At 44.8% G+C, this 27,716-nt stretch overlaps 1 protein-coding gene across 3 annotated transcripts; it reads left to right on the top strand.

The window, feature by feature from the left end:
* The first annotated feature begins 925 nt into the window (after window positions 1–925).
* On the top strand, window positions 926–25,380 carry LOC128352174 (phospholipid scramblase 1-like). Of its 3 annotated transcripts, none has more exons than XM_053312499.1 (8): window positions 998–1,102; window positions 1,716–1,748; window positions 6,825–6,973; window positions 7,656–7,698; window positions 16,618–16,850; window positions 18,049–18,210; window positions 23,130–23,300; window positions 25,048–25,380. In XM_053312499.1, exons 2-8 carry the CDS (start codon window positions 1,742–1,744, stop codon window positions 25,102–25,104), a joined length of 822 nt encoding a protein of 273 aa, XP_053168474.1. In that variant the 5' UTR covers window positions 998–1,102; window positions 1,716–1,741; the 3' UTR covers window positions 25,105–25,380. The 3 variants fall into 3 exon arrangements, with proteins under 3 accessions (XP_053168472.1, XP_053168474.1, XP_053168473.1); XM_053312498.1 differs by having other exon boundaries at window positions 7,656–7,767; XM_053312497.1 differs by lacking the exon at window positions 7,656–7,698 and having other exon boundaries at window positions 926–1,102.
* Window positions 25,381–27,716: the final 2,336 nt, after the last annotated feature.

Here is a 27,716-nt window from a genome sequence, read left to right as displayed (position 1 = left end):
TGACTGTTGCTGGTGTGTCTATCTTATGTTTCTTTTTAGACTGGGAGACATTTGGAGACAGGGAGCCATCTCATTTGTTTGTTATTTCTCTGTGTAAACCTCCTTGAGCCATTTTTGGAAGGGCAGTCTAGAAATTGAATTCTTCTTCTTCTTCTTCTTCTTCTTCTTCTTCTTCTTCTTCTTCTTCTTCTTCTTCTTCTTCTTCTTCTTCTTGAGCACCTCAACACCATAGGGGCCACAGAAATCACCATCAGCCAATTACAAAAAGCAATGTTCCCAGTGCTCTTACTGGGAACAGCCTATATTCTGCAATGATATCTTTAATAATAACAGCAACAATATTGATAATAAAATTCAGCCATCCCAGGTCCTTGGGAAAGACTCGATGTCTGGATAAAACAAACCAGTCAATAACACCTGCCTGACTGTGTAAACAACAAAAACAACAACAATAATAATTCCTTTCCTCCATTGGTTTGGAGGCAGAGGAGGCTGAACCCACCAAGGCCTCTGGGGAGGGATGGAGAAGGGGGAAGGCAAAGGGATTTTTAAAGAATGGTGGGTAGCCCTCCGATATCCCTTAGAAAAGCAGAGGTGGGGCACAAATTGTGTTATTAATAGAAAGATAGAGTCCAACAGTGGAGCTTCATCCTCCTAAAACTATTTCACCCCTGTCTTGAGCTGCTGGATCCTGTAGCACTGCTCAGACAACTGTGTGTGTGATCGTGTACTGGGAGGGAGTGGGATCACAGCAGTAAGCCTTGTCCTCTCATTTTATGTACATTCACTGTGTAATCTGTACAGTTGTTCCATGCATGCCAAGGTTTAACAAGAGCGATCTCTAATAGGCTTAGGAGAGTGGCTCCAGGAGCTGTCAATCAAGAGAGGAGTTCCCTCCTCCAAATAGAACCCTGCGGTAGTGAAGGGGAAGCAGTTGCTTTTTGGCAGTTCTCTTTCTAAGGTGATTCTACTGGTTCACTCTGAGAAGAGAGAAGCCTTTCTCAGCACTGTTTGGGATGAGCCCTGAGACCTGGTACATTGCTGTTGGTCCTAATCCTTACACAGTGAAAGAGAAACAGAGTTACATGATAATCGACGGATAGTAAGTGTGTTGCCTTTGGATCACCTTGCTTTTTGTGTTCCTACTATCCAATTTCCTTTAGCTTACCACGCAACCTTTAAGTTCCCAAATAAAACCCTGAATGAGGGTTCCTTTATCTGTATCTGCCCCACAACACTTTCTATCTGACTGCAACCATTTTATTATTAAGAGTTGATTAAAAAGGTGCTGCCACCTAATGGCACAGAGGGGAAGTAACTTGCCTAGGGAGCAAGAGGTTGCTGGTTCGAATCCCCACTGGCATGTTTCCCAGACTGACTCTTTCCTGAGTTTCTCAATTATAAAAGCCTGCTCCTGCTTTTCTCTTTTTGAAGGCAGGACACAAACCAAACCAGGAAAACTTCCATTTCAGCAGAACCTGAACCAGAACTGAACCATACAATTTAATGGTTTGATCTCTGGTTTCTGTACTGAAAATCAGCCAGTTTGGGTGCCCTGCTCTGTATCTCTAGAAGGGCCCACTGAAGCAAAAAGACTATGCTGATAAGGACTGCACAGACCTTTGATCTTGTTTTTCTTTCACAATCACCAAACATAATATTTGAAACTGGTACAAATGTGATGGCAATGCAAACACAATTCTCTTATTTTTCAGCTTCAATAGTTCCCAAATCCAGAGAAATGCAATGTGAGTAACTTTTTTCCTTCCCCCCCCCCGTATGTCCACTTTGTTTACTTGGGTGCCTCCTGTGTCCCTGCTTTGAATCTTAGAAGTGAGAGGGAGTAAAAGCATACCAGAAATAGGAGTCTTGGACTGGGAAAATGATGTTTTCATATATAGATAACTAACAGAATCTGGATTTTTTTAAAAGAAGGAGTTTTAAAGAGTTGGAATTGTCAGTTTCCATCATATATTCTGGACTGGAGCAATGCAAGAAATCAGTGATTTTGGAGTCAGTCACTTGAGGGTCATAGAAGTCAAGAGTAGCTGAATCCTAAGATAAAGAGGCTGTGAAAAGTTAACTATGAAAAATACAGGTGCAACTTTGCCCCGCCCCTGTATTATCATGGCAGGAAAGCTGCATCTGTAGAATGGCTGTGCCGCCCCTGTATTATCATGGCAGGAAAGCTGCATCTGTAGAATGGCTGTGTAGCAGATTTTAAAGATTCACAACCTCTGGCATGAAAAATGGTAGGAGCCTTCTATATAAAGAAAGTGAAAATAATAATCCCAAAGTAGTACATTTTGGAACCAGAAACTATATATGATGCCAACAATTTTATATAAGTATGCTGGTTGGAACTTTCCTCCAAATGATATCAACTGAATTCATGAATTTCATAATACAGTCTTATTCTTAATCACTCACCTGGTCACCACTGGCAACCCAGAGTTGACATTTCTATGAGGAGTGGAGGCTTCTCTGCCTCTCTCTCTCGTTTCACTGTGCCACAGTGGGCAATAGAGGATTCAGTAGCATGTGAAGCAGAAATGCAATTCTGACACGTGGAACATAGGAAACTGCCTTATAGTGAGTCAGACCATAGGTCCATCTAGCTCTGTACTGTCTATCTACACAGACTGGCAGCGGCTTCTTCAAGGTTGCAGGCAGGAATCTCTCTCAGCTTTATCTTGGAGATGCCAGCGAGGGAACTTGCAACCTTCTGCTCTTCCCAGAGTGGCTCCATCCCCTAAGGGGGAGATCTTACAGGGATCACACATCAAGTCCCCCATTCATATGCAACCAGGGTGGACCCTGCTTAGCTAAGGGGACAAGTCATGCTTGCTACCACAAGACCAGCTCACCACAAGATCAGGGGGCTGCTGTCATTCATCCATTTTTACTTTGCATTGAGACAGGAAATGACCTGCCTCATTGTAGACTAAAAAAGAGAGCTGCAGACATTTCCCAGTTGTTGGGGACTGTTCCCACTTTCGGTGCTGCTTAATCTGCTCCTCCCCACAGAGGTATAGGGAAAATGGAGAGAGAGAGAGAGAGAGAGAGAGAGGGGGGGGGGGAGCTAGACTATTGCCCTAAGCCCTCAGTAATAATAAATATTAAGGTCATTCACTCGACCATTAGGGCAGAGGAGGACTGGGGGAAAGGAAGGAGCCTACCTGCCTCCCCACCCCCCGCCTTCATGATCTGCAGCCCGAACAGGGCTCCATCTCCCATGTTTCTATACATGAAAGTGTGGCAGTGAGCAGCACAGCAATCCAGAGGTGGGGCGGGGGGAGGAAGCCTGGTTGTCAGGAATCCCACAATGCATGGTGCATTGGGAAAATTCCTGCTTCTGGGTTGGTCCTTACCCCTGACTCTGTGGTAAAAATGGCTGCCAGCAGCCCATGCACCCACACAACCTGGACACGAGGTGGGTAGTGTGCTCAGGGACAGCCCAGGTCCAGAAGCAGGGGCTCCCGGGGGGGTGGAGCATTAGGATCGGGAATGATCCCTGTGCTGAACATGACCAGCTCTCCCTGGGGTAGCCCTGTTCTAGCCCTTTAGAGCTGGCCAAGTGAATGACTTCATTGAAGCACAGAATCTTAGAGTTGGAAGGACACTTGGAGGCCTTCTAGACCAACCACCTACTCAGTGTAGGAAAGTGCTACAGCAGCTCTCCAGTCTTTGAAAACCTCCAGTGAATGAATTCCTGCCACTGCACATGGCAGACTGTTCCAGTATCAAACAGCAGTCACAGGTAGGAAATTGTTCCTGATTCATTGTAATTTCAACCCATGGTTCTAATCCTGCTCTCAAGGGTAAGAGAGTAGAGAATTGTTGTGCTTTGACATTTCCATCTTTCTGTATAAATGGGAAGAATACGTTTTTTTAAAATGCTCTTTGGGGTATTAGCATTTCCCTTATCGATATAAGAATAAGGTCCAAGGAGTGGGATTCCTGGAGGCCAGGCTTCACTTCCCCATCTCCAGATCACCTCGCCACTTGCCACAGCAATGATCATGTGAGCAAATGAGCAGCGTGGCTGGGAGGGAAAGGATGCCATGTGAGGGAAGGTAGGTGCTATTCTGTCTTCCCACTCTCCTATCCCCAGCCACAGTGGTCATGTGAATGACTCTTCTGTATATTTTTGCTGTATGCTATAACTTGTGGATATATTTGCTGTTGACTCTTCATTGGCTTAATCCTAGTAGGATTTCATCATCTCAAAAAGAGTACAATCTGTGGGGAAATTCTCCTGCAAAAGACCCAGTTCAAATGAATAGTAGTGGCACATGACAACCAGAGTCGCTCTTACCCTTGGACTTCGGTGCTGAAGTCCAGGGTCTCCACGCCCCCTGGGGGCTCCCAAATCCTCTTTAGTCTGTCCTGGGTGGTATGGGCGCCATGCTGCTGGTCCACACAGTGTGGGGTGGTCGAGTGGGATTGTGACACACGCCTGGTGCTTTAGAGGCAGAGCAGGGAGTGTGGGGGGAAAAATATGTGGGATGGGAATATGTTAAGTTGCGTGTTGAAATGTTTCTGCTAATGCATTTGCATAAATATACCTGTTTTATATTCTTACTTTGTTGTGAGTTCAGTTGCTATTTGTGCCCTCAACAACCCATGTGTGAAATATACTGCATGTCTCACAGTGTGTGCATGTGTGTGTGAGGGGGATGATGCTTAACTTGCACAGGGAGAGCGGGCTCCAAAGGCCTTTAGGTCCAAGCTCCAAAATTACCTAGGTGCACCTCTGATGACAGCTACAGTGTTCTTGCCCAACTCCTGCTCATTTAAACATCACTGGAGCTGGAGGATAATGTTCTGTGAGTTATATCTCTGAGTCTCCCATTCTGCCATCCTAAATAGCACCCCAAATCTACTCCTGAAGCAGCTATATTGCTTTGCTTCATAGTAAGGCTAGTGGTTCTGTGACTTCAATCAGCTGCCCAATTATGTTGTTGCCATGTGAAATTCTAGCCCCTTTTCTCCATCCTAATCCAAAGCACGAGAGCATAGGCCTGTTCACACAACCATTTGTAGATGGGTTGGAGGGTTAGAGAGCTTCTATCTCAGTAAAAGCAGATGATCAGAACCTTTGTTGGGTCCACAAACCTAGGAAAAATACAAGTAAGCCAGGTGAGGCATCCATTGCTGAAATTGGGAGCTGTCAGCATAGAAAGTCCCATGAAGGCCTAGCAAGCTTTCCCAGCATGCTTTGCACTGTCAGTAGGCTGGAAAGCCTCGTGATGTCAGCAGCTGCCTTTTGACTGGTCGCAGAGGAGGAGGATCTAGCTACAGGATCACAGAGTGTGTTTTGCAGAGTGGCACATCCATGGACACCAGCCCCTGTAGCCTCAGTGCTCTATTGTTTCCAGGCCTGCTAGGTACCAGTGGCTGAGTAAATTTACAAGAGGTAAACGGATCCACATTACAAGAAAAGCAAGGTAGGAGAGCTCCCCTCTCCTCCTATCTTGATTAAGAGCACTGTACAAAAGGCTTGGCTACCCTACTTTGAGCAACCTGGGTTGGAGGCATTTTCATGAGTTTATGCAATCATGCAAACCAGAGTAGAATGCCTCCTACCCTGGTTTTGATGACTGTGTGAACAGGCCTCTTGACTATTCCAGCTTTTTTCTCTCAGGCCTTCAGCGGTTCACCAGTCCAGAACCTTGCCACTAAAAGCCAAAACCTCTCTTATGATACAAGCTTTATGTGGCCCATTCTCAGATTACTTCATGCCTTTGCATCTAGCAAAGCTTCCCACAGCCCGAACGACCTACTGTTTCTGCTCTTGAACCAAAGATATTTCTCTACATGACTTCTGCTCTCCAATTCTATCACCTGAATTGCTCCTCCATTCTTAAATTATTCAGCCCATTCTGTCTTGCTCCCCCTTATGCTTCCCAGATCATTTGCATGGTGCCTTTTCTTTCTTTCTCTTCCATCAAATCCCAGCTCAAAACCAACTTTCTTCCATGAACCTTTTGACTTAACTCCTTAGTCCTCATCATTAACCGTAATGGTGTCTAAGTTCCCAAAGAGGATTTCCTTAAATTTATCCCTTGTTGCTTGTCATGCCTCTTCTTGTCTCCTCCTCTTTTGTTTTATCTTCATCTAAATTGATAAATTCTCAACATGGAGACCTGTATTTGGCTTCATTACACCATTCATTGTCATGTATACTGACAGCGCTATATAAATAATGGCACTGCCAAGAAAAATATAACCGAAGCACAAAGCACATTCCAGCTCCTGTAGCTGACGGGAGAAGCATCCAACTGCACTTCAGATAGTACAATTTGCATACGTACATTTATTATCTCTGTGTATTATTAATTATTATTTATTTATTTGAGTTTCTATACCGCCCTTCCAAAAATGGCTCAGGGTGGTATATGGGAGTAATATACAGTGAGCAGGATCCAGACTAGTGTTGCCCTCAATGTTGCTTAAGGATGTTATGCAAAGAATGTAACCTCTGTTCCAGACTTGCTCTTGCCCTGGCAGAAGACATTGGCACTAGCCAATTGTCCCACAAACAACATATTTCACTATGTGTGGCATTTTTTGATAGTTTCACATGTTGCACATTTTCATATATGTCCCTCAAAAGGTACTCATAAGCAGTTGTGCAACATTGCAGAACAATACTGAACACTTAGAGGCACATATTTTCTCACAAGATAGAAATGTAACACTACTTGGATCTTGCCCAACCTGTCCTAGGAAGCTGTAAGCCAATTATTTACAAAACTGTTTTTGTAATGTGTCTTCCTCAATTTAGAGCCTAAAACTGTCATTTGCTTTCCCCCCCGAAGGTACTCCTGGTCAGCCTGCTTCTACTGTCCAGGGTTTTTCAGGAACTCATGGACCTCCATCAGTTCAGCGTCTTCCTTCTCCAATGCAGATGCCAGCACCACCTGTGCTGCTTCTCAACTGTCCTCCTGGACTAGAGTATTTAAGCCAGGTATCAGGGGCGTAACTACTATTAGGCAAGGGGAGGCGGCTGCCTGGGGGCCCCCACGCCTCGAGCCCCCCCCGAGGCAAGTCACATGAGGCAAGTCACATGACTATATATTGTGAAGTGTGTGTGTATCAGCAAGGGGCCCATTTTAAAATTTTGTCTCTGGGCCCACTCCAGCCTTGTTATGCCCCTGCCAGGTATCTATCTATTTTCAAATTTTGTCTGTTTTTCATGATATCTGATAGGTAGGGGGGGAAAGCAGTACCTTAATCATCTTGGGGAAAGTCAAAATCCTGTGGGGAAACAGATCCAATTACATATAGGAACAGAGGTGAATGCATTAAGGATCCATTCAATAACCACTCATTGTAGTGGCTGATGAACTTTCAGCCATGTAATGTTAACATGCTCCAATACAGTTTGATATAATAAATTACAGTATTGTCTTATATCAAATTCTATCATTTTATCAGACAAATGTTTCAGTGGATTGTATCCAGTGAAAAATTGTTTGATGAAGCTTGCATCACATGGACTTCAATTATTGCAGCCCTATTGCAGGCCTATTATTGAGCTGCCTCTGTGTTTTTTAAATTGGGGGGAAATGCAAAATAATTGTTTGTGCAACATTATTTTGATTACCTTTCAGTTTTAACATTTCATTTGCTTTTGACCCCTATAACAGATTGATCAGATATTAATTTATCGACAGCCTGAGCCTCTGGAAAGTATGTATCTTCTTATGCCACATGAGATTATTGTTGCATTCAAAGATATTTCTAATAATTTCAACTCAGGTATTTGAAGGTGGATTTTTATGTGTTCTAATACCAAGTTCAGGATGCTTGAGCTTTTTTTTTTTTTTTTTTTTAATAGTGCTGATGGGATAAACCATCAGTTTTCAAAGCGCTGCACAAATATGCAGCCTCTGAAATATTTTCATTAATATACATATAGCATGTGATTTATATCTAATCAGAATTGCATTGGTGCTTATATCTAATACCAAGTAAAGGTATTATTTATTGATAGTAGTGATAACTGTTTACCCAATACAGAAATAGACACAAATTAAACATCACTATTACATTTAATGACCATCTTATGTAATAAACAAAAAGTCCAAACCAATACATTTCTCAGTTCTTTTGTTCACATGGTAGAAATATGTATGTACTGTGGTACCTCATCCTGGAGGACTGTCTTTGTCCACTCAGTGCTTTCTATATAGAAGGAAGAGTGCTGGTCTTGTGGTAGCAAGCAAGCAGGGTTTGCCCTGGTTGCATATGAATGGGAGACTAGTATTTTGCTTTTCAAAAAAAGTAAAACATAAAAGCTGGCATTGTGATTTGTATAGCTGATCCTATAGAATCAGCTATGCATGGATTGTGTAGCTCATGATATATATAATGATGTTCATGTGAGCCAGATGGCTTGCTGGGATGAGTGTGGGCTCATGTAGTCCTCCTTAAGTTCGCTGGAGCTTGGAAGCAATTAAGACGCTGGAGCTTGGAAGCAATCAGATCTGGATAGTGATCCGTTGCATTCATAACATTGGGTTCTGCGCCTGCGCAGTGACCTCACGGACCGATTAGCTAGCTCCTCGCTCTGCCCCTAACTGTCCTGCACGTGATCGTGCTCTTCTCCACTTTGGCAGTTGGGGCGTGTCTCTTTCAGTTTCTGTTTGACCGCCATTGCGTCAACACCTCGGACTGATAGCTCCTCGGCAAGTTAGAGAATTGATTTACGGAAAAAGGACTAAGGACTGGACTAGGACGACGAATAGGCTAAACGACAATTGGATTGTATTTGGACTTGAAATCGGAATAACAAAGCGGATTCAAAAGCATAAAAACAATCATTTCTACGATGGCTGAGGCCATGTCGGCTAAAGACTGACCCAAGACAACTTTCAAACGCTGCTCACAGTGCAAGGCAAAGTTGCCTTCAACGGAGTCACACGAGTCCTGTTTATTGTGTCTGGGGGAGCAGCACAACCCAGCGGGTTGTAAGATTTGCTCATCATTTTCGAAACAAACGTTGAAAAATCGAGCACTACGACTCAGAGCGGCGCTCTATGATGATGCACTCCGCCCACCGACTCCGAGGCCGTCGACCTCGATGTCGGGAACCACCTCGATGTTGGCCATGATGTCGAGGCCGGACACACCCACGAGGGCGGCCGCTCCGTTGGTGGACCCTGCCAGCAGGCAGTCTAAAGCCACTGTGAATACCGAGTTTAAGCAACCAGCTGACGCCAAAAAGAAGCGTCATTGACATAAGCGGCACAAACAAAAATCATCAACAGAGGAGGAACGCGAGCCTTCGCCTCCTCGGAAGCGGACGAAGAAAACTCGAGTTCATAGCCGCATTCCATCTCCGCCGCCACGCCGATCTGATTGCGAAGACTGGGACTCTGCGGAGTCGACTGCTTCGACGCCGTGGGACTTGGTGTTGAGGGGTGATCAGAGTCTACCAACACCAATTGCACCACTGTCGGTATCGATGTTGGCAGTCACACAACAACAGCTAAACGCGCCAATGTTTTCAACATCGACAAGGGACTTTATATCGGCTTCAAATTCCCCATCACAAGGCACATTGATGTCGATGGCAGTGCAATCCACTCTACCAGGACTGCCAGGCTCGGTATCGAGGGCCAATAAGGTGCCGACTTCGATGTCGGGAGATGCATCGATGCCTGAAGCACAAAATCAGCATCGACGGTGCGCGATGGAGCTCACCCTGGCACAAACCCCGCTGGTCTCGCCAACCACGACTCCAAGGCAGGAATACAGGACTGAGGATTACCTGGACTTTGGGGAAGATGCAGCAGAGAGGGAGATGACTGCAGGATCAAGGGCAAGACGAGACTTGCTGGCCCTTTTGGAATCAACAGATACAACACCGACAGACGCTACGTTTCATGGCTTCCAGGAACGGGGAGCCAGGGTTCTATTGGTATCAAATACTCCATGCTCAATGCTACCGGTACCGAGAACCCCTTCAGCCTCACCGCAGCGAGTACCTCTGCATTTGTCAGCAGTGTTCCGACCGGTGCAACGTGTCTCGGCGGCCACTAGCCCGATGCAGACTCCAAGGCCTCTAATGGTGGATAGGGCTGCGGCCACCAGACCATCTCTGATGTTTGTTCGCCTGCCATCTTCATGGGTGGACCAGCGGGTGGCATCGCAAGTTAATAACTCCTGTGGGTTCACTCACGCTCCGCCAGTGATTTATCCAGAGGACTACGCTGATTATAAGATATGGAAAGCGCAACAACAATTGGGTGCTGTATCTGCCCGCCCTGCATTAGTGCCTGCCACTGGGACTTTAGCTGTCACCACACCAGTAAGAGTAGCGGCCCCTGCAGCAAAACAGCAACCGATGGTACCGGTAAGTCCTTTGGGAGTGCCAGATTCTAGAGATGCAGACTCGTCAGAAACATCGGATTCTGAAGAGGACGACCCATCAATACCGGAGGAACCACTGGAGCCGGAACTACCATCTGACGTAGCCCCACACACTTCGGTTTCGCCCTCAGAGGAGCTAAAGGCATACCATATTCAGATACGGGAGATGGCGGAAGCTTTGGGTCTTGAATTGAAGCAACCTGAGCTAGACCTAAAAGATCCCGTCTACAATATGATGGCACGTGCTAAAGTGTCTCACCCTGTCGCTTTGCCCATGATACCGGCAATAACTAAAGCAGCAAAGACTACGTGGGAGGTCCTGCAAACATCGACAGCGACCTCACGTAAACTTGATAACCTATATAGAGTGCAAGAGACTGACAGTGACTACCTTATGAAACACCCGGAGCCAAATTCATTAGTGATAGAATGTGCCTCTACGAGGGGGGTAGCTCGACATTCGACGCCTGGTGATAAAGAAGGTAGGAAACTAGATGTCCTGGGCCGAAAGGTCTATGCCACATCGAGCTTAGCAATCAAGATTGCGAATTACTCGGCTTGCTTGATGAGATATGGTCACCACATTTGGGACACGCTGTTCCAAGACTCAGCGACAATGTCTCCGGAGGAGTTTCAAGAGAACTTTAAGAAAACATATGAGAAGGCAACGGTGATTACACGTCACCTACTGAGCACGTTTAAACATGCAGCCGAGACGGAGTCATGGGCAATGACGACAGCCATAACCTTATGGTGCCATGCGTGGCTACGTTCGACTAATTTACAACAGGACATGCACGATAAGGTAGAACACTTACCTTTTGATGGCAAAGGCCTCTTTGCAGAAACAACTGATTCTACTATGCAATCGTTGAAGCAGTCAAAGTTCACTGCCAAGACATTTATGGCTACAGTGGGTGATGGACAATCATCAAAGTTCCGCGCTTATGGATGCCAGCAAGGCCGTTCAAGATTCAGACAGGAGAGAAGGGACTACAAGCGACAATATAAGCCTTGTCAGAGAAATAAGTCCTATATGCAACGAAACCAAAGGGGACAGAAACAAGGCAAGGACCAACAAAAGCAGTCTCTTTGATGGGATGCTCCATCCACCTCATCTGCAACCAATTACACTACAAGCTCAAACACCCGAGGCCCACAACAACGGCCTTGTGCAGGTCAGTGCTACCATCAAACTGGCCAGTCACGCTCAAGCGTGGCGCAATATAACATCAGAACAATGGGTATTGAAGATCATAAAGTGTGGCTATGCAATAGAGTTCAAAGCTTTGCCACCTTTCCAAGGGATAACCTATACCAGGCCAACCCAGGTCCTGATAAAGGAAATACAGGTGTTGTTGGAAAAGCAGGCGATTGTACCGGTGAGGTGGGTGGACAGAATGCAGGGATTCTATTCCCGATATTTCCAAATCCCCAAGAAAGATGGGGGAGTAAGAGCAATAATGGACTTGAGACAATTAAACTTATATGTGGATACAAGGAAGTTCAGGATGATAACACTGCAGAGTATCTTGCACCTACTGGTGCAAGAAGAATGGGCCGTTATCCTGGACCTGAAGGATGCCTATTTTCATGTAGGTATTCGAGAGGGGCATCGCAAGTACTTGCGGTTCACTGTAGGAGATACAGCGTACCAATATCAGGTTTTGCCGTTCGGCCTATCCACAGCGCCATGAGTATTCACCAAAGTCATGGCAGCTGTGGTAGCTTACTTAAGAACCAATGGGATAGTGATATATCCGTACTTGGACGATTGGTTAATGGTCAGCAATGAGAGAGAAGAGTTACTTTCGCAAGTCCAGTATGTACTCACACTTCTGAAAGACTTAGGAATCATGGTGAATTTAAAGAAGTCCAGGCTAGACCCACGGAGACGGTTCGATTACATCGGGGCAATACTGGACATGCAGGACAAGAAGGCTTATCTACCACAGTCCAGGTATGCTCAGATCAAAGAACTGGTGCAGATGTTTCAGCAACATCCCAAACAGAGGGCAGTGTCAGTTCAAAGGCTGCTAGGGCTTATGGCGTCATGCAATGCGATGGTGTACAACACGCGACTACATATGCGGACCCTGCAGACTTGGTTTTTGAAAAACGTTTGCCCGAATTGAGACAGCCAACAAAAGTGGATTTCACTGCCTCGGGCAGTGTTGAAGTCTCTGAAGTGATGGACAGTTTCAAGCAATTTACTGTTGGGCGTGTCTTATCAACCTCATACACTGACATGCAGTATCACGACGGACGCCTCCCTGCAGGGTTGGGGGGCGCACTGTCTACACCATCAGATACAAGGACAGTGGTTGGAGCATCAGGCAAGAAAAAACATAAACTACCTGGAACTCCTGGCTGTATTTTTGGCGCTGAAAGCTTTTCATGCACTACTGCACGGGAAGGTAGTGCAGGTTCGGCTGGACAACACCACAGCAATGGCGTACCTGAAGCAGGGAGGCACAGTTTCACGGTCGCTATGTGTGCTGAGTCAAGACATCTGGAATTGGTGTGTGCCTCAGAACATTGTACTGATGGTGATACATATAAAAGGGGTGGACAATATTCAAGCGGATGGACTCAGCAGGTCCCTGACGTGCAATCAGGAGCACGAGTGGGAAATGAATATGGACTGCCTGTCGGCGCTCTTCAACAATTGGGGTTGGCTGACAGTAGACTTGTTTGCGACGGCTGCAAATGCAAAGTGTCCAACATATTGCTGTCGTGCAGGTGTTGGAGTGAGTTCTCGGGGAGACGCATTTCAATACAGATGGACCAGGAGTCTATTTTACCTGTTCCCGCCGCAGCCACTGATATCGAGAGTGATAGTGCAGCTACTCAGAGACAACACGAGAGCTATTCTGATAACGCCATGGTGGCCCAGGCAACAGTGGTTCTCAACGCTGCTGAGAATGTCCAAAAGAGTGTACTACAGGTTCCCCAGGCGCTCTGATTTGTTGTCACAGAGCTCCGGAGCAATACAGCACCCACAAGTGGACACACTACGACTCACGGCATGGCGCATAGGTTATTGAATAAGATCCTACTAAATAATAGAAAGAGATCAACACACCGCAACTATATGAATAAGTGGAGACGGTTTAGGAAATACGCCAAAGAGCATGGCTTCTTCCCAAGGAGAGCCACAGTGACTCAAGTACTCCTTTATATGACTACACTAAAGATAACTGGGCTGGCAAATACTTCCTTGAAGGTGCACTTGTCGGCAATCTCATCAGAGCATAAGGGATGGGGCAAAACTACAGTTTTTCCCCATCCGAAATGCAAGAAATTCCTCAGGGGATTAAACAATTTGTACCCACCGGTACAGCACCCACAGCAACAGTGGGACTTGACGTTTGTGTTGCAGACAATGACTCAATCTCCATTTGAACCTATGTCTGCAACTACTTTGCGATTGCTGACCTTGAAGACTGCCTTCTTAATAGCAATCACGACAGCACGGAGAGTGAGTGAGCTGGCTGCCCTTAGGATGGACCAACCATATATGCAGATTTATCCGCATAAGGTCTCTCTCCGTCTGGATCCACATTTCCGTCCCAAAATAACATCTGATTTCCACATCAATGTGGACATCGTTCTGCCAACATTCTTCCAGGATCCCAAAACCAGCCTGGAAAAAGAGATGCATGCTCTGGATGTGCGCAGGGCGCTGCTATATTATCTGGATGCCATGAAACGTCTACGACGTACGAAAAGGCTGTTTGTTTTATACACGGGAACATCTAGAGGAAAGCCGGTCTCCCGTCAGCGACTAGCACAATGGATAGTGCAGGCAATTAGACTGGCCTATACTAGTCAGGATCGGGTGCCACCAGGAACTATCACGGCACACGCTACGCGGGCCTATGCTTCTTCGGCTGCGGACTTGGCCGGTGTACCGCTAAGGGACATCTGCAGGACTGCGACTTGGACGTCGGGTCAGCCCTTTATACGACACTACGCAATAGATCTCCTCCAGTCAAAGGAAGAAGAGTTTGGGCGGAGTGTACTGAAGCAGGTCCTGCCATAGATGATGCTCACCGCCGTGATGGAAGCTGGCTAATCAGCCAATGTTATGAATGCAATGGATCACTATCCAGATAAACAGGTTGCATACCTGTAACGTATGATCTGGAAGGGATCCGTTGTATTCATAAGACCCGCCCGAACCTCCCCACGAAAAATGGGCAGGACAAGGTTGAAGCTAGAATGTAAAGATAAGGCAGCTGCCAGTCCTCCAGAAACTGAAAGAGACACGCCCCAACTGCCAAAGTGGAGAAGAGCACGATCGCATGCAGGGCAGTTAGGGGCGGAGCGAGGAGCTAGATAATCGGTCCGTGAGGTCACCGCGCAGGCGCAGAACCCAATGTTATGAATACAACGGATCCCTTCCAGATCATACGTTACAGGTATACAACCTGTTTTTACCTGCCTAGAAGTAGGGATGTGCACAAAACCGGTTTGCCTGGTTCGGTTCAAATTCGAACCAGGTTCAAACCAGGAGGGGGTGGTTCAATTTTGGTTTTGCTTGAACCTCCCCCTGGTTTGGTTCAAATTCAGACTGTTTTGAACCGTTTTGAACCGGTTCAGACTGGTTCAGACCTCCAAAAATTGGTAGGATGGTAGCTGGCACCCAGGGGTACCTGCCACCCAAACCCCAAAGCAACCGTATGATATTTTATGAATTTTTGAAATTTATTTTTATTTTTTTCTCATAGGGTTAAATGAGACTCGAACCAGCCCATTATTCTCTATTATGGAGAACCCATGGGTGCCAACAACCACACAAACCCCGAAGCAATCGGACACCCCTATGATTTTTTATGAATATTTGAATTATTTTTAATTATTTTTCTCATAGGGTATAATGGGACCCAAACCAGCCCATATCCCCTATTGTGGAGCACCTAGGGGCACAAAAGTGGGTGGGTGGTAGACACCCAGGGGTGCCTACCACCCACAAAGCTCCAAGGCAATAGGACACTCCTCTGATTATTGGTGAATTTTAAAATTATTTGGAATTCCTCATAGGGAATAATGAGGATTGCAGCAAATGTATAGCTTCATGTCGGGGCAAAGGGGTGGCCTAGAGCAGAGTGTGGTGGGTGGTAGTGCCCAAGGGGGCCAGGAAGCTATCAGAATTATTTGAAAGGAATTGGGCAAAGGGCTGATTTTTAAGTGATTTTTGAAGTTTATGTGTCTTATGTGATAATGGGCTGGTTCGGTCCCATTATAACCTATGAGAAAAATAATTAAAAATATTTCTAATATTCATAAAAAATTGTAGGAGTGTCCAATTGCTTCGGGGTTTGTGTGGTTGTTGGCACCCATGGGTGTTCCACAATAGGGTATAATGGGCTGGTTCGAGTCCCATTATACCCTATGAGAGAAAAATAAAAATATATTTCAAAAATTCATTTAAAATTGTACGAGTGTCCAATTGCTTTGGGGTTTGGAAGGTAGGTACCCATGGGTGCCAGCTACCACCCCACCCATTTCTGTAGGTCTGAACCAGTCCAAACCGGTTCAAACTGGTTCGAATTGAACCACCCCCAGTTTGGTTCGAATTCAAACCTGATGGCTGGTTTGGTTTGAATTCGAACCATCGAACCACCCTGGTTTGAATTCAAACCAGTTCAAGTTCAAACTGGTTCGCACATCCCTACCTAGAAGTTCTTGAAAGAGAATTATGGCAGAATACCGACATGCTTGTACCTTTCCTAGAAACAAACTGCTTTCCTTTTCAGTGCTTCCTCTCAATTTCTTCAGCTTCTGGCCTTAAAATGAGCTCGCAAAAACTCTAAAGCTTCCATCTTGCTCACTTTATGGAGTGACCTTTTGCTTCACTATAACACTTCTTAATTTGTACTTGTTTTCAAGTGCAATTTGGAAGTGGGAAGGAAGTGGAATCATGACTATTTGCCGCAAAACCGCCTCCCCCCATCCCCCATCCCCAGCATTCAGCTGAAGCTAGCCACACATATACAATGTTATCTGGGCTGCAATCTGGATTCTGGATTTTTCAGGGTACTGGCCAAGACCAACGGAATCCACACGTGTACATTTTCTGTACCTTTTCGGCTCTGTGCATGGGTTCAGCTGAAAGCGATGAGTTTGGCAATAAGTGCAATTCACCCACTCCCATACAGCGTCTGAATGCAATGAAGTCTTTGGAACATTCTGAGCAATGTTTAACTATTTGTGCTACTTCTTTTTCAGTAATAAGTGACTTTGAAATGCCCACCAAATATATCCTAAAAAATATTTGGGGGCAAAGCGTATACTTTGCTGCTGAGGAAAATGATTGCTGCACATTAAACTGTTATCCCAGGTCACTCAGACCCTTTACAATAAAGATCTTCAACAACTTGGGCCAAGAGGTCATAGAGCTCCGAAGACCCTGCAGATGCTGGTGTGGATGCTGCTGTGGTTGTACGTGCAGCTTGCAGGAAGTAAATCACTCATTTCCTTCTATCTCCTTTTCTTGGGGGAGATGTAAACTTTTCTAGTCATCAAAATGTGGATATTGGGGATACTTTATCATCTAAATTAATTGGTATTTGGTGGTTTGACCATCAAAGGTTGACTCTGAGGTTGAGTTTGGGTGTGTGCGCTCATGCATACCCTCTCTCCCTCTCTTTAGATGCCCTTTCCGTCTTTGCTCTGAACATGCACTGTATTCTGCCCCCAAAGGGCTAAACACAGTTACTGGCAACTCCTCATTAACTAATCCCTTGACTTTTTCAGATGCTTAAACTTTTAGACCTCAGGAATGTATTATCAAGGGGACTGAGTTGCTGTCAAAAATCTGAACAACATGGATGCTCTTCTGTGCACTTAGCCACTTGTCTGAGGCAGTCCATACAGCCCAACCTATTTCAGGAAATGCCACACACCGCTGTCCCAACCCCAAAGCTTAGGTGACATTCACTCCGCTTCTCAAGATCGAGTTCAGTGATTAGCAGCAGCAGCTGCTGCTGCTGCTGCTATGAATATTTATATACCGCTCTTCAACCAAAGTTCTCAAAGCAGTTTACACAGAAAAATAAATAATACACAAATAAGATGGTCCCCTGTCCCCAAAGGGCTCACAATCTAAAAAGAAACAGACGGCAGATACCAGCATCAGCCACTGGAGGGATGCTGTGCTGGGGTTGGATAGAGCCAGTTGCTCTCCCCCTGCTCACCACTTTCAAAGATGTCTCTTTGCTCAGTTAGCAGGGGTTATGTTAGCTGGTACATGTCTCTTGTGTCTAATGTTATTTAACCATTTCTACCTATAAATCTTCCCCCATTCTATCTGTCGCTTCTCAAAACTTTCCATAGCATGGCCCCTACCACAGCTTTGGCTCAAAGTTCACTCTCGCTCTTGCTGCACTCTCCATGTTTCTCGTCCTTCCAGTCCTCTCCTTCTCCACTTATCCAAGTATATGATGACTAGATAAATGGAGAAGGAGAGGGCTGGAAAGACTGTAACTGTGAGTTCTCTATAACTCCTATGTCTGTAGCTGACATCTTCAGCCGAACAGTTACTTGCAAAAAAGGAAGCAGCCTATAAAATAAATACTAGCCACGTTGTGAGTTTGCTAGAAAAATGGAAGGATAACCTTGGATTCTGATTGTGTTGTGTGTTTAAATGTTTATTTTAAGCTTGAAGTTCATGCTCCCCCAGGAACACCTATTGGTTATATTAAAGAGACCTGCCATCCTGGCCGTCCTAAATTTTCTGTCCAAGATGAAGCCAAAGAGGAAATATTTAAAATTGCTGGGCACTCTTTAAAATGCATGTGTACTGAGGATTTCAGGTTTGAGGTAAGTTATCACTACGAACCTGTATTCAGCTCTTTATCTCAGTCATGGCCACTGGCCTATGTAATGAAACAAGCCAGTTTGTTTGCCTTGTTATATATTAAAATAAGCCTTCTAAACATTGTGATTTTGCATTTTGAATAATTATTGTGAGGCGATCACCGCTGCAGCCGGAAGCTTCATGGAGTGGTGGTCACGTAGGTAAGGACCTGCTCTACTCACTTTTAAAGGTGCCACTCACCATCCCCCAGGCTACCCTCAAATCGCTGAACTGGTTTGTGATTGGGCTGGAATGAACTGATCACTGAACCACAAACTGGTTTGAAATCTGAACTCCTGCATGAACTGAGGTTCGTGCACATCCCTAGTCAGACTTCATTTGGAATACTGCATTGAAGTGGGATTTCTCCTTAATTTTTTTAAAAATTCTCACCATAAAGTGATTGCAGGTCACCTTTTGTTTTTATTTTTTCCTGAAATCTGTTCATATGCAGCTGAAGTCAAATCTTGAAGTACCAGTTCGACCATATACCTCAAAACAGGCAGCAACCATGATGGCTGTGCTGTGACTTTTCAAAGATGTCAGCCCATTCAACAAGGTCATCAGAGGAAGCTTTGCTCCACATGCTAGCATTGAAAGAGGCTTGGTTGTTGTGCACATTGGACAGGGCCTTCTCTGTTGTTGCCCCCAGGTTTGGAATGCTCTCCTGGTGGATGTCTGTGTTATGGCATTCAAATACCTGACTTCCTTTAATGCCTGAGTAGTGAACATTAAGAGTGAAGTTTCCTGGAAAAGGGTGACTGAAAACAACCATTATTTTGAAAAATGCAGATGTTAGAAATGGTGTATAATACAATGAAAATTATCCAATAAAAATAAGAGTGTGTGTTCATATGGAAAAGAAGTGACAGAAAGCATGGATAAATCTGCAAGAAGAGAAAAGTTGTTCATTGAGAAGCCTGTGTTTATGTGTGTGAGAGGACCATTTCAGTGTTGGTACAATCCTCCATTAGTTTTGTTTTTATGCATATTTGAATTTGATTTCCCTCTCCCTTTTTTAAAAAAGGGAGTGACTGTGAAGTAAATGAAAGGGATGTGTGAGGGCTGGTGAAACCTGGTTGATGCACCCCACCCTCATCTTGCAGAAGGAGAAATGTCTTGAAAATAAAAGCATAAAGGAAAATAAGGTAGTGTGACCACTTCAATCTGCCAGGGTCTCCTCCATTTTGTTTCAATTTAATTTACCTCAAAACTGCTAGGCCTCACTGCTGCTGTATTTATTTATTTTATTTATCAGATTTATACACCATCCCAAACTTTCCTCTCTGGGCAGTTAACAATAACATTAAAACAAGTTAAAAACATACACAAAAACTTAAAACAATTTAGATAATTTAAAATCAAGCACAGATTTAAACCTAAAAATTTAAAAAGCTGAAAAAGCTTGGGTGAAGAGGTGTGTTTTCAAATGCTTTTTAAAAATTGTCAGTGATGGGGAGTATCGTATTTCAGGAGGGAGCACATTCCACAATCTCAGGGCAACAACCGAGAAGGCCCGCCCCCTTGTGGCTACCAGCAGAGCTGGCAGCAACTGGAGACGGACCTCTCCAGTCAACCTCAATGGCCGTTGGGGCTCATAATGAAGAAGATGTTCTCTTAAGTAGCCAGGGCCCAAGCCGTTTAAGGCTTTATAGGTTATAACCAGCACTTTGTATTTTGCCCGGAAACCTATTGGCAGCCAGTGTAGCTGTTATCAGCAAAGAAGTAACATGGTCTCTCTGAGATGACCCAGAGACTAACCTGTCCACTGTATTCTGTACCAACTGGAGTTTCTGGAATATGTACAAAGGCAGCCCCAGATAGAGAGCATTGCAGAAGTCAAGTCCAGAGGTTACCAGCATATATACCACTTTTTCAAGGTCGTTCATCTCAAACGGACACAGCTGGTGTATCAGCTGAAGCTGATAGAAAGCCCCTCTGGCCACCACTTCAACTTGAGATACCAGGGAGAGGTGTGGAAGTACTCCCAAACTGCGTACCTGTTCCTTTTGGGGAAGTGTGACCCCATCTAGAACAGGTAGATCAAAATTGTCTCTGGATTTCTGACCCCGCACAATAAGTACCTCTGTCTTATCTGGATTCAGTCTCAATTTATGAATGTATGGCTTTTTCCATCTTCAAACCTTGTACATCATAAGGGCAGGGGCGGCCAAGTTGCTCTTAAGGCCCAGAAGGCCTGGAGATTTAACAATCCCATGACAAGTAAACATTCAATGGGTGCAAATTAGAGCATATGAGAACAGCACATGACAATAGCAGCAGCGCCTGTTGATATTTTGCCTGTATTTCAACTCCAAGAGTTGAATCAAAACATCCAAGGGTGCTGTTCCCAATTTCAAGTGCTGGGGCAACTCCACCTACTGAGTTTCTGCCCATCATTCAGCACCTATTGAATGTCTGCCTGACATTCAGTTGTTAAAAGTACAGGGCCCTATGGCCCTTAGTAGGAATTCAACAACCCCTTTCCTTATGAGCTATAAGCCAAACAGCAGCACTGAGCCTAGCAGTTTTGAGGTAAAATGAAGCAAAATGAAAGAGAAGGCCAGGGTCAGTAGAAGCAGTCAAACTACTTTGTAAAGGAGCCTCTGTCTTCTCCAGATGGCCACTCCCTTTTCTTAAAAGAGGAATGAAAATAAAATAGTTTCCCCCTATTCTGGCATACAATATAGGAGGGGCAATTGGATTTGATAAGCAGGGGGATCATTGAGATATAAAACCAGGGAGTTTTTCACACAGTCCTTCAGCTCTTGGAGGCAGTTTCCTATTTGCATCTTAAAAGCTTGACTGGCAGACACTCTTGCTTTATCCCCCAAAAGCCACTGAATAGAGGGGTATTTATTACCCTGGACATAAAGCGGGCTAAGCTTAAACTCAGAAGGAAAAATCTGAGTTGTGTGTGAAGAGATCTTGCATGGACTTCAGCAAGAATCTGCCCAAAGTGTGAAAGCACACACTTCCTTCCGGGAGAGATTTGAAGTAAATCTGGCCGAAGTGTGAAAGCACGCACATTCCTCCAGGGTGCTTTCCAGATTAGACCCTGCAATGGGGTCACGGCATATCTCTGAAGTGTGTTTCCACACTTCCTGTGTTGTGACGCCACAATCCCTATGCTGACAGCAGGGTGCCATTCACATTTCTGATGCCTTGTTTTGGATTTAATCACTGCAATTTATTGATATAACGTTGTATGTCTAGTGTAAAATGTTGCTGTTTTTTTCCAGGTTGTTAGTTTTTGTGAGACTGCTCCCCCTACTGGGCGCTTTGCTATTTATGTTTTGAATGCGATTTTCTGAACAGAAGCATTTTGCCACTCTTGAGTGGCTAATCTGGAAAGCACTCAGGGGAGATTCAAAGTAAATCTGGCCAAAGTGTGAAAACACACTCTCCCCTCTGGGGGAGATTTGAAGTAAATCTGGCCGAAGTGTAAAAGCACACACTTCCATCTAGGAGAGATTTAAAGTATAAGCACCATATGAACAAGCTCCAGGTCTAATGCTGACTTTATGATCCTCTGTTCCCTCATCTCCACTGCTATGCAATCTTAATTGCTAGCGAAGAAACATGCTATCATGAAGGGATATACAAATGATAGACATCCTCAGTTTCCTTTGACAAATCCTTTTTCAGTCATTTAGAGGAATCAGTGCAAAAGACAAACTCAAGCCTGAAACTCAGCCAGACCTATCTATATTCTGCAGCAGAGATCAGGGAGATTGAGCACCACTGGTGTCATAATCACTTGAACCAATGGGAGAGTGTTCTTGTTCTGCCAAGGAAATGTTGATCTTTAAACAGGTTTTAAAAACCAATTATTTTATGTCGGGCCAACACATTTGCAAAAGTATCTAATGGTGAGATGCTTAATGAAGTTATTAATTTATTAATTTAACAAATTTTTATACTGCCCAAAACTTGCATCTCTGGACATTTTTTAATAGAGGTTGAGCAGCCATCTGTAAGGGATGCTGTAGGAATCTCCTTCATTGGGCAGGGGCTTAGACTAGGAGACCTCCAAGGTCCCTTCCAACTCCATGATCCCTTTCTCACAATTGGAAAAAGGGCTCAAAAGGGACGAGGGGAAGAATCTTTGGAATGCTTACCTCCACCAAAGATGATCCATTTCCCCTTGGTGAGTGAGCGGATCTCTTGTCCAGACGATTCCCAGCTTCTGCTGGCAGCAGGGAGTTTCTGGAGCCGGGAGGACCCCGGAACTTCCATAATGCACCATGTGAGTGCGCAGTGCATTATGGGGAGCCTCTCAATGCTGGTCTGGAGGCCACTCATGTGTAGGTGCCACACGGAGCTCCCTAAACCCTGGCAAACAGCTGGGACACCCAACAGGGTTTGCCGCCATGCCCTGCACCAGCAAAACTGGGCTGGTTTTCCCTAGCCCGGTTCTGCCTGCACATGTCAATAGCCCCTATGATTCTATGAATGTTAGCACTGAGACATTTGTAAAGTGCGCCTTCGAGTTGGCATCAACCTCTGGCGCCCACAGAGCCCTGTGGTTGTCTTGGGTAGAATCCAGGAAGGGTTTACCATTGCCATTTCCTGCACAGTATGAGATGATGCCTTTCAGCAAGTCATTTCCCTACTGTATGATTAGGTGGCGTAATATCTGTCCTGTTTACCTGGGTGGCTAATGATGGCTTGATCTGATGTTAAGTGCAGTCAATTACTATTAGTTAATATGGGTTTTAGGCTTTTTGATTTGTTGTCTTTATAGTATTTACAGTATAAGCCTCCTAAGGACTGAAATGGTAGAAAGCCAGGATATAAATGTTATACATAAAATATCTGGTCTCAGCATACAATGTCCACAGGTTTTCCATGTTCCAAGAGAGTCTCATTTAAAACCTAGGTGATGTCAAAAGATGAGCAGGAGTCTGTTGGAAGAATTTCAAAGCAGTGGGCTGGAATCACTGGAGACACAAGGGAGACATTTACAGATGCTGACCTCTTTGGAATCGAGTTTCCAATGGACTTTGATGTTAAAATGAAAGCTGTCATGATTGGGGCTGGCTTCCTCATAGTAAGTCTAAGGTTATCAAACTTTTATAATGTCACAATCTTGTGACTTGCCGAAATGAAACAATTACTCACAGAATGACCATGTCTATGCACAGGGGTGCCATTAGGCACAGACCTGGGGTTCAGGTCCATGTGCCCACTCTCCTAGAGGCCCCATGATTTCCCCCAAGGGAAAAGTGGGTAACTTTTAAATTTCCAGAATGGCTTGACCTAGCATTCTGAAATTTGGCACAGATGGAGAACAGGTTAATAGGACCTTGTGTGTTGATTTTGAAGCAGATAAGTTAATCCTTAGAATTTTAATGATTTTTTGAATTTAAAAAAAAATCTCAAAAATCCCTATAAATGGCTTGTTTCATGGCAGAAAATTGCAAAAACCTCTGGAACTGAAGTGCCCCCCTAGACCATCACACACACACCCGAGGACTTTGCCCATTGCCTTCATTTTAAAAATGCAACATGCCACCACCTTTGCTCAACCCTTTACATTTCCAGAATAGCTGGGCTTAGAGTTCTGAAATTGGGCACACATGTAGTCTAAGATGGCAGGACTCTGTGTATTTTTATTTCAAGGAAATTGGTCAATCCTGTGATTTTAATGATGCCCCCCCCTACAGTAAAGATGCAGAAAGTTATCTCTAACCATACAGTACTTTACAGCTAGTGAAAGGGGAACTGTTCAATAGGGATGTGCACGAACTGGCTTGGCGGTCCTTTCTGGACTGCTGGACCAGTCCAGAGGTTCAGAATTTGAGCTGGTTTGATGATGGGGGGTTATCTTAAAAGAGCATGGAGGTTGCTCACCCCCCCACCGCATTTCCCTCACCGGCACTGTTTCCAAAACCGCTGGCGCAGGGCGGCAGCATACCTCCTTGCCACCCCAGTCAGCGTCGGGCTGGAAGTGGCTGGCACATGCACCGGCCACTTCTGGTCAGATACTAACCAGGGCGGCAAGAAGTTACACCTGCGTGTAACTTCTTACACCTGCGTTACAGGTGTAACGTTACACATGCAGGCGTAAGTTACACACTTACGCCTGCACCAGAGGTTTTGGATACAGTGCCGGTGGGGGAAACGTGGCCAGTGGGAGGGTTTTTACCTCCTTAAAGGTAACCCCCGCCGCCGCCAAACTGGCCAAGTGCCAGTTCATGCACATCCCTACTGTTCAATCTGAATAAACAACTTTTTTTAAAAAAAGCACTGTGCTTGAGTTGGTTTGTGATCCAAAATGTCTGCATGAGAATTGTGAAGCAAGGGGTATGTATTGTTGTTTTAATTTCCCCCCTCTTACGAATGCGCTATATCTCCAGGTTGTTTTTCTGTTTGAACTGTGGAGCAAGGGAGATGTGTTGTGTCCCAGGTAGTTTGTGAATGGTCAAGAAGCTATGTGAATCCATTGGGGCTTGCATAGTCTTGGTGGGGGGCAATGCACTCTGGTCCAGATCTGTGGGTTTGTGGTGAAATGTATTATATGGAGAGGATGCTTATTTTGCAGGGAAGCCCCTGTAAGGTCATTGGGTCCAGGGTCCAAAATTACCTAGCTGCACCCCTGTCTATGGGATAGGTCTCATGTGCACCATTATATGCTAGGTACTATGCATCTTACCCTAAGGCAGTTGCCATTTAAAACCATTTTCTGTAAAGCTGTTTCAAAAAAATTCTGATAATAATATGGGGAAATATCTGAATTTTCGTTCATCTAGATAGTGCTTTGTGCATTAATTGTGGTTTGTTTCCTTACTGTTTAGAACTACATGTATTTTGGAGAGGATCCCATCGTTATAACTGAGACACATGTGATCTAGTGGCATGGGCTGCCACGGCAGGGACACTAGTTCAGAATGCAACACTGTTGCATCAGTGCATCATCCGTCATGTATTTTTATATAGTGAATTAATAGATACCAGATTGGATCCTTCCTCACATGCATGCAGCACTCACAGAGGGATCCCTGTGGTCTGCATAGTCTGTGCAAGAGGCCATTGCCAGGAATGGGAATTCTTGGGATTTGTGGCTCCTGAAGCAAGGATCTGACCCATGCTTTGTAAGCAGAGTTAATAAAGCATAAAACTCAAAGCTCCTACTTCTAGTTTTCAACATTTTATTTAAAACACATGTAGTACTTTTGCTGAAATGTATATTGAACATGATAGTATCTAATGCATGCAGGTTTTAATAAATCTATGAGCTGCTCCCATCACATACAAATAGAAATAATAAACCAAGGAAAATTCCTATAACACATGGACAAAGAGGTGTATGTCAGCTTAGTAAATAAAGTTGTTGTTTGGGTATAAGGAACACGAATGCTAGGAAAAAATACAGAACAGAAGGTCCTGATCTCTCAGACTAGCATTTGACATCAGCCACTTTGAGTCCACCTGTTCATAATAGTACACTAAATATTCAGCCTAAATGTTAAGCAAACTGGACAAGTAGGGCATGATTGAAAAGCCCTGAAGTCATCCAAAGGTGTTCCTCTGAGTGATGTCCAGTATAGCTGTTGCAGAGGAATCTAGAATAAATGCTCTGTAGTCAGCAGACACCAATGCATGCTATAATTTAGAAAAAAACAATTCTGTAGTAAAATATAGGTGATATTACATGGATTTGCAAAACTCCTTAAGTTCTGCAATCACATTTACACATAAAAATATAATTATGGTTATTATTACCCCTCAAGTAAAATTTTAAATAATCTGTGTGGTTTTGCAAAACTATGCATTATGTAAACTGAAAAAAACAGTAAAAAATAATTCTGAAATATTGTTTGTGTATAATGGCTGACATTCTAAATAAATTAGTCAATATTACTGCTCAGGAGTTACAGAGGCAGAGCCAAGATGGCAGTGGGCAACAGCTGATTTTAGTTCCTTGCTCCAGTTAATTTGATTTTCCCTGAGATGGCCTGAAACCTTTATATTCTGTCCACTGTTGCACATAATGCCAAACCGGAGGCAAACGAGCCAGAGGTCCCATTTCATGATTGTCCAAATGTGTGGAACTGCTGCAGTTTTGTCACAAAAGCAACCCAAGGTTTTCGAGCTGAAACCTTAATCGGAACCTTTGGCTTGTAGCACATTTTGCTGCTCCAACCTCAGGTTTGAAGGAGGCATCATGTCTGAATTTTGCTGCTACCATAATCTGGGTTTTGTGCTGTGGCTGTTGCCAAAACCATAGAGAGGGTGGCTCAGACCAAGCCAGAAATGTGCCAGCTCTATGCCTGCCATGCTTCTTGCTGGTCACCTCTCCAATCACTTGCCCCCACCTGCTGTCTCTGCATTCCTCCAGCCATTGCCGAGAGGGACACCGTGTTGCTGCATCCCAAGCTTCAAAGCATATCAAAAGGAAAAGCCACATTGGGGGATGCCCGCTTTCCACTGTGTCCCCTGTGTCATGTTTCATGTCTCCCCCACTTTGGCAATCTATAAGAAAAGGGGATGGGATGACAAGGCGGGCACTTGTGGCTGTTTCCACATATCAAGTGATGAAGAAGCACTTAGAGTCCCAGCAATACCATAAAACAGGCAACACATCCCCCCACAAAGAAAACACATGCCAGAGGAGTGATGCGCAGGGTCTGGGTTGAAAGATAGCCCATGGAATTTTAGAGTGGTTCTGCTCTATTTTTTTTACAAATTAGTAGAGGAAGGGGGCTGAAGCCCCTTCCCATTGGGTGCAAGCACACACTCTGTGGTATTACTCATGACAAGAACCATCTTGGATTACTCATGACAAGAACTGTCTTGGGGTACACAGCTTCAGGGGCTGAATCATTAATGTGTGATGAAGCCCCTTCCCCCAAGAACCACTCTCTCATAAGAGCCATCCCTGATCTTGCCAGACTGAGCCCACAGGGAAATGGCAGGACACGTGGAGCAGCCTGGACTCCTTGGGAATCTGCAAGTGTCAAGTGTGGAGGGGAAGGTGAGGAATATGTGTTGTATTTTTAAACATATATACCAGGGGCCCCATATCAGCAGGGGCGCCTATAGTTGGATCACCTAACTCATGAGGGTGCAATCAGACAGAGACCTGAAACTCATGGAACCTCTGGTCTTCTCCAATGGATTGGCCCTCTCATGAGAGGGCTAATAACCGTCCGTCAAGCTGACATGGGGGCAGAAGTGTGTTGGTGGTTCCTGGACTGCTTTTACTGGGTCTGTCATCACAAGAGCACCCTTTGTCCCAGTGGAGCAGCCCCGAGGCTCCTTTGCCTAGGAAGTAAACGTGATTCTTTCCCAGAGTCCCTTCCCTAAATGCCTGCCTGCAGGCAGTAATGGGCTGGATGAGGGATAACAAACTGAGGCAGAATCCAGATAAGACGGAGGCACTTATTGTGCGGGGTCAAAACTCAGTAGATGGTTTTGATCTGCCGGTTGTGGATGGTGCCACGCTCCTTCAGAAGGAACAGGT

This window comes from Hemicordylus capensis, chromosome 3, assembly GCF_027244095.1.
Source record: "Hemicordylus capensis ecotype Gifberg chromosome 3, rHemCap1.1.pri, whole genome shotgun sequence".
Classification (NCBI taxonomy): domain Eukaryota; kingdom Metazoa; phylum Chordata; class Lepidosauria; order Squamata; family Cordylidae; genus Hemicordylus; species Hemicordylus capensis.
Note: the sequence above shows the minus strand (reverse complement) of the source record. Positions and strands in the feature narration are given on the sequence as shown.

What these genes read in the sequence shown, in the direction of transcription:
- LOC128352174 (XM_053312497.1), top strand. Translation starts at nt 1,017, where the DNA reads ATGAGCCCTGAGACCTGGTACATTGCTGTTGGTCCTAATCCTTACACA. An exon ending in CAAATCCAGAGAAATGCAAT is followed by an intron (nt 1,749 to 6,824) that starts GTGAGTAACTTT and finishes TCCCCCCCGAAG; the next exon opens with GTACTCCTGGTCAGCCTGCT. An exon ending in GTACGTGCAGCTTGCAGGAA is followed by an intron (nt 16,851 to 18,048) that starts GTAAATCACTCA and finishes GTTTATTTTAAG; the next exon opens with CTTGAAGTTCATGCTCCCCC.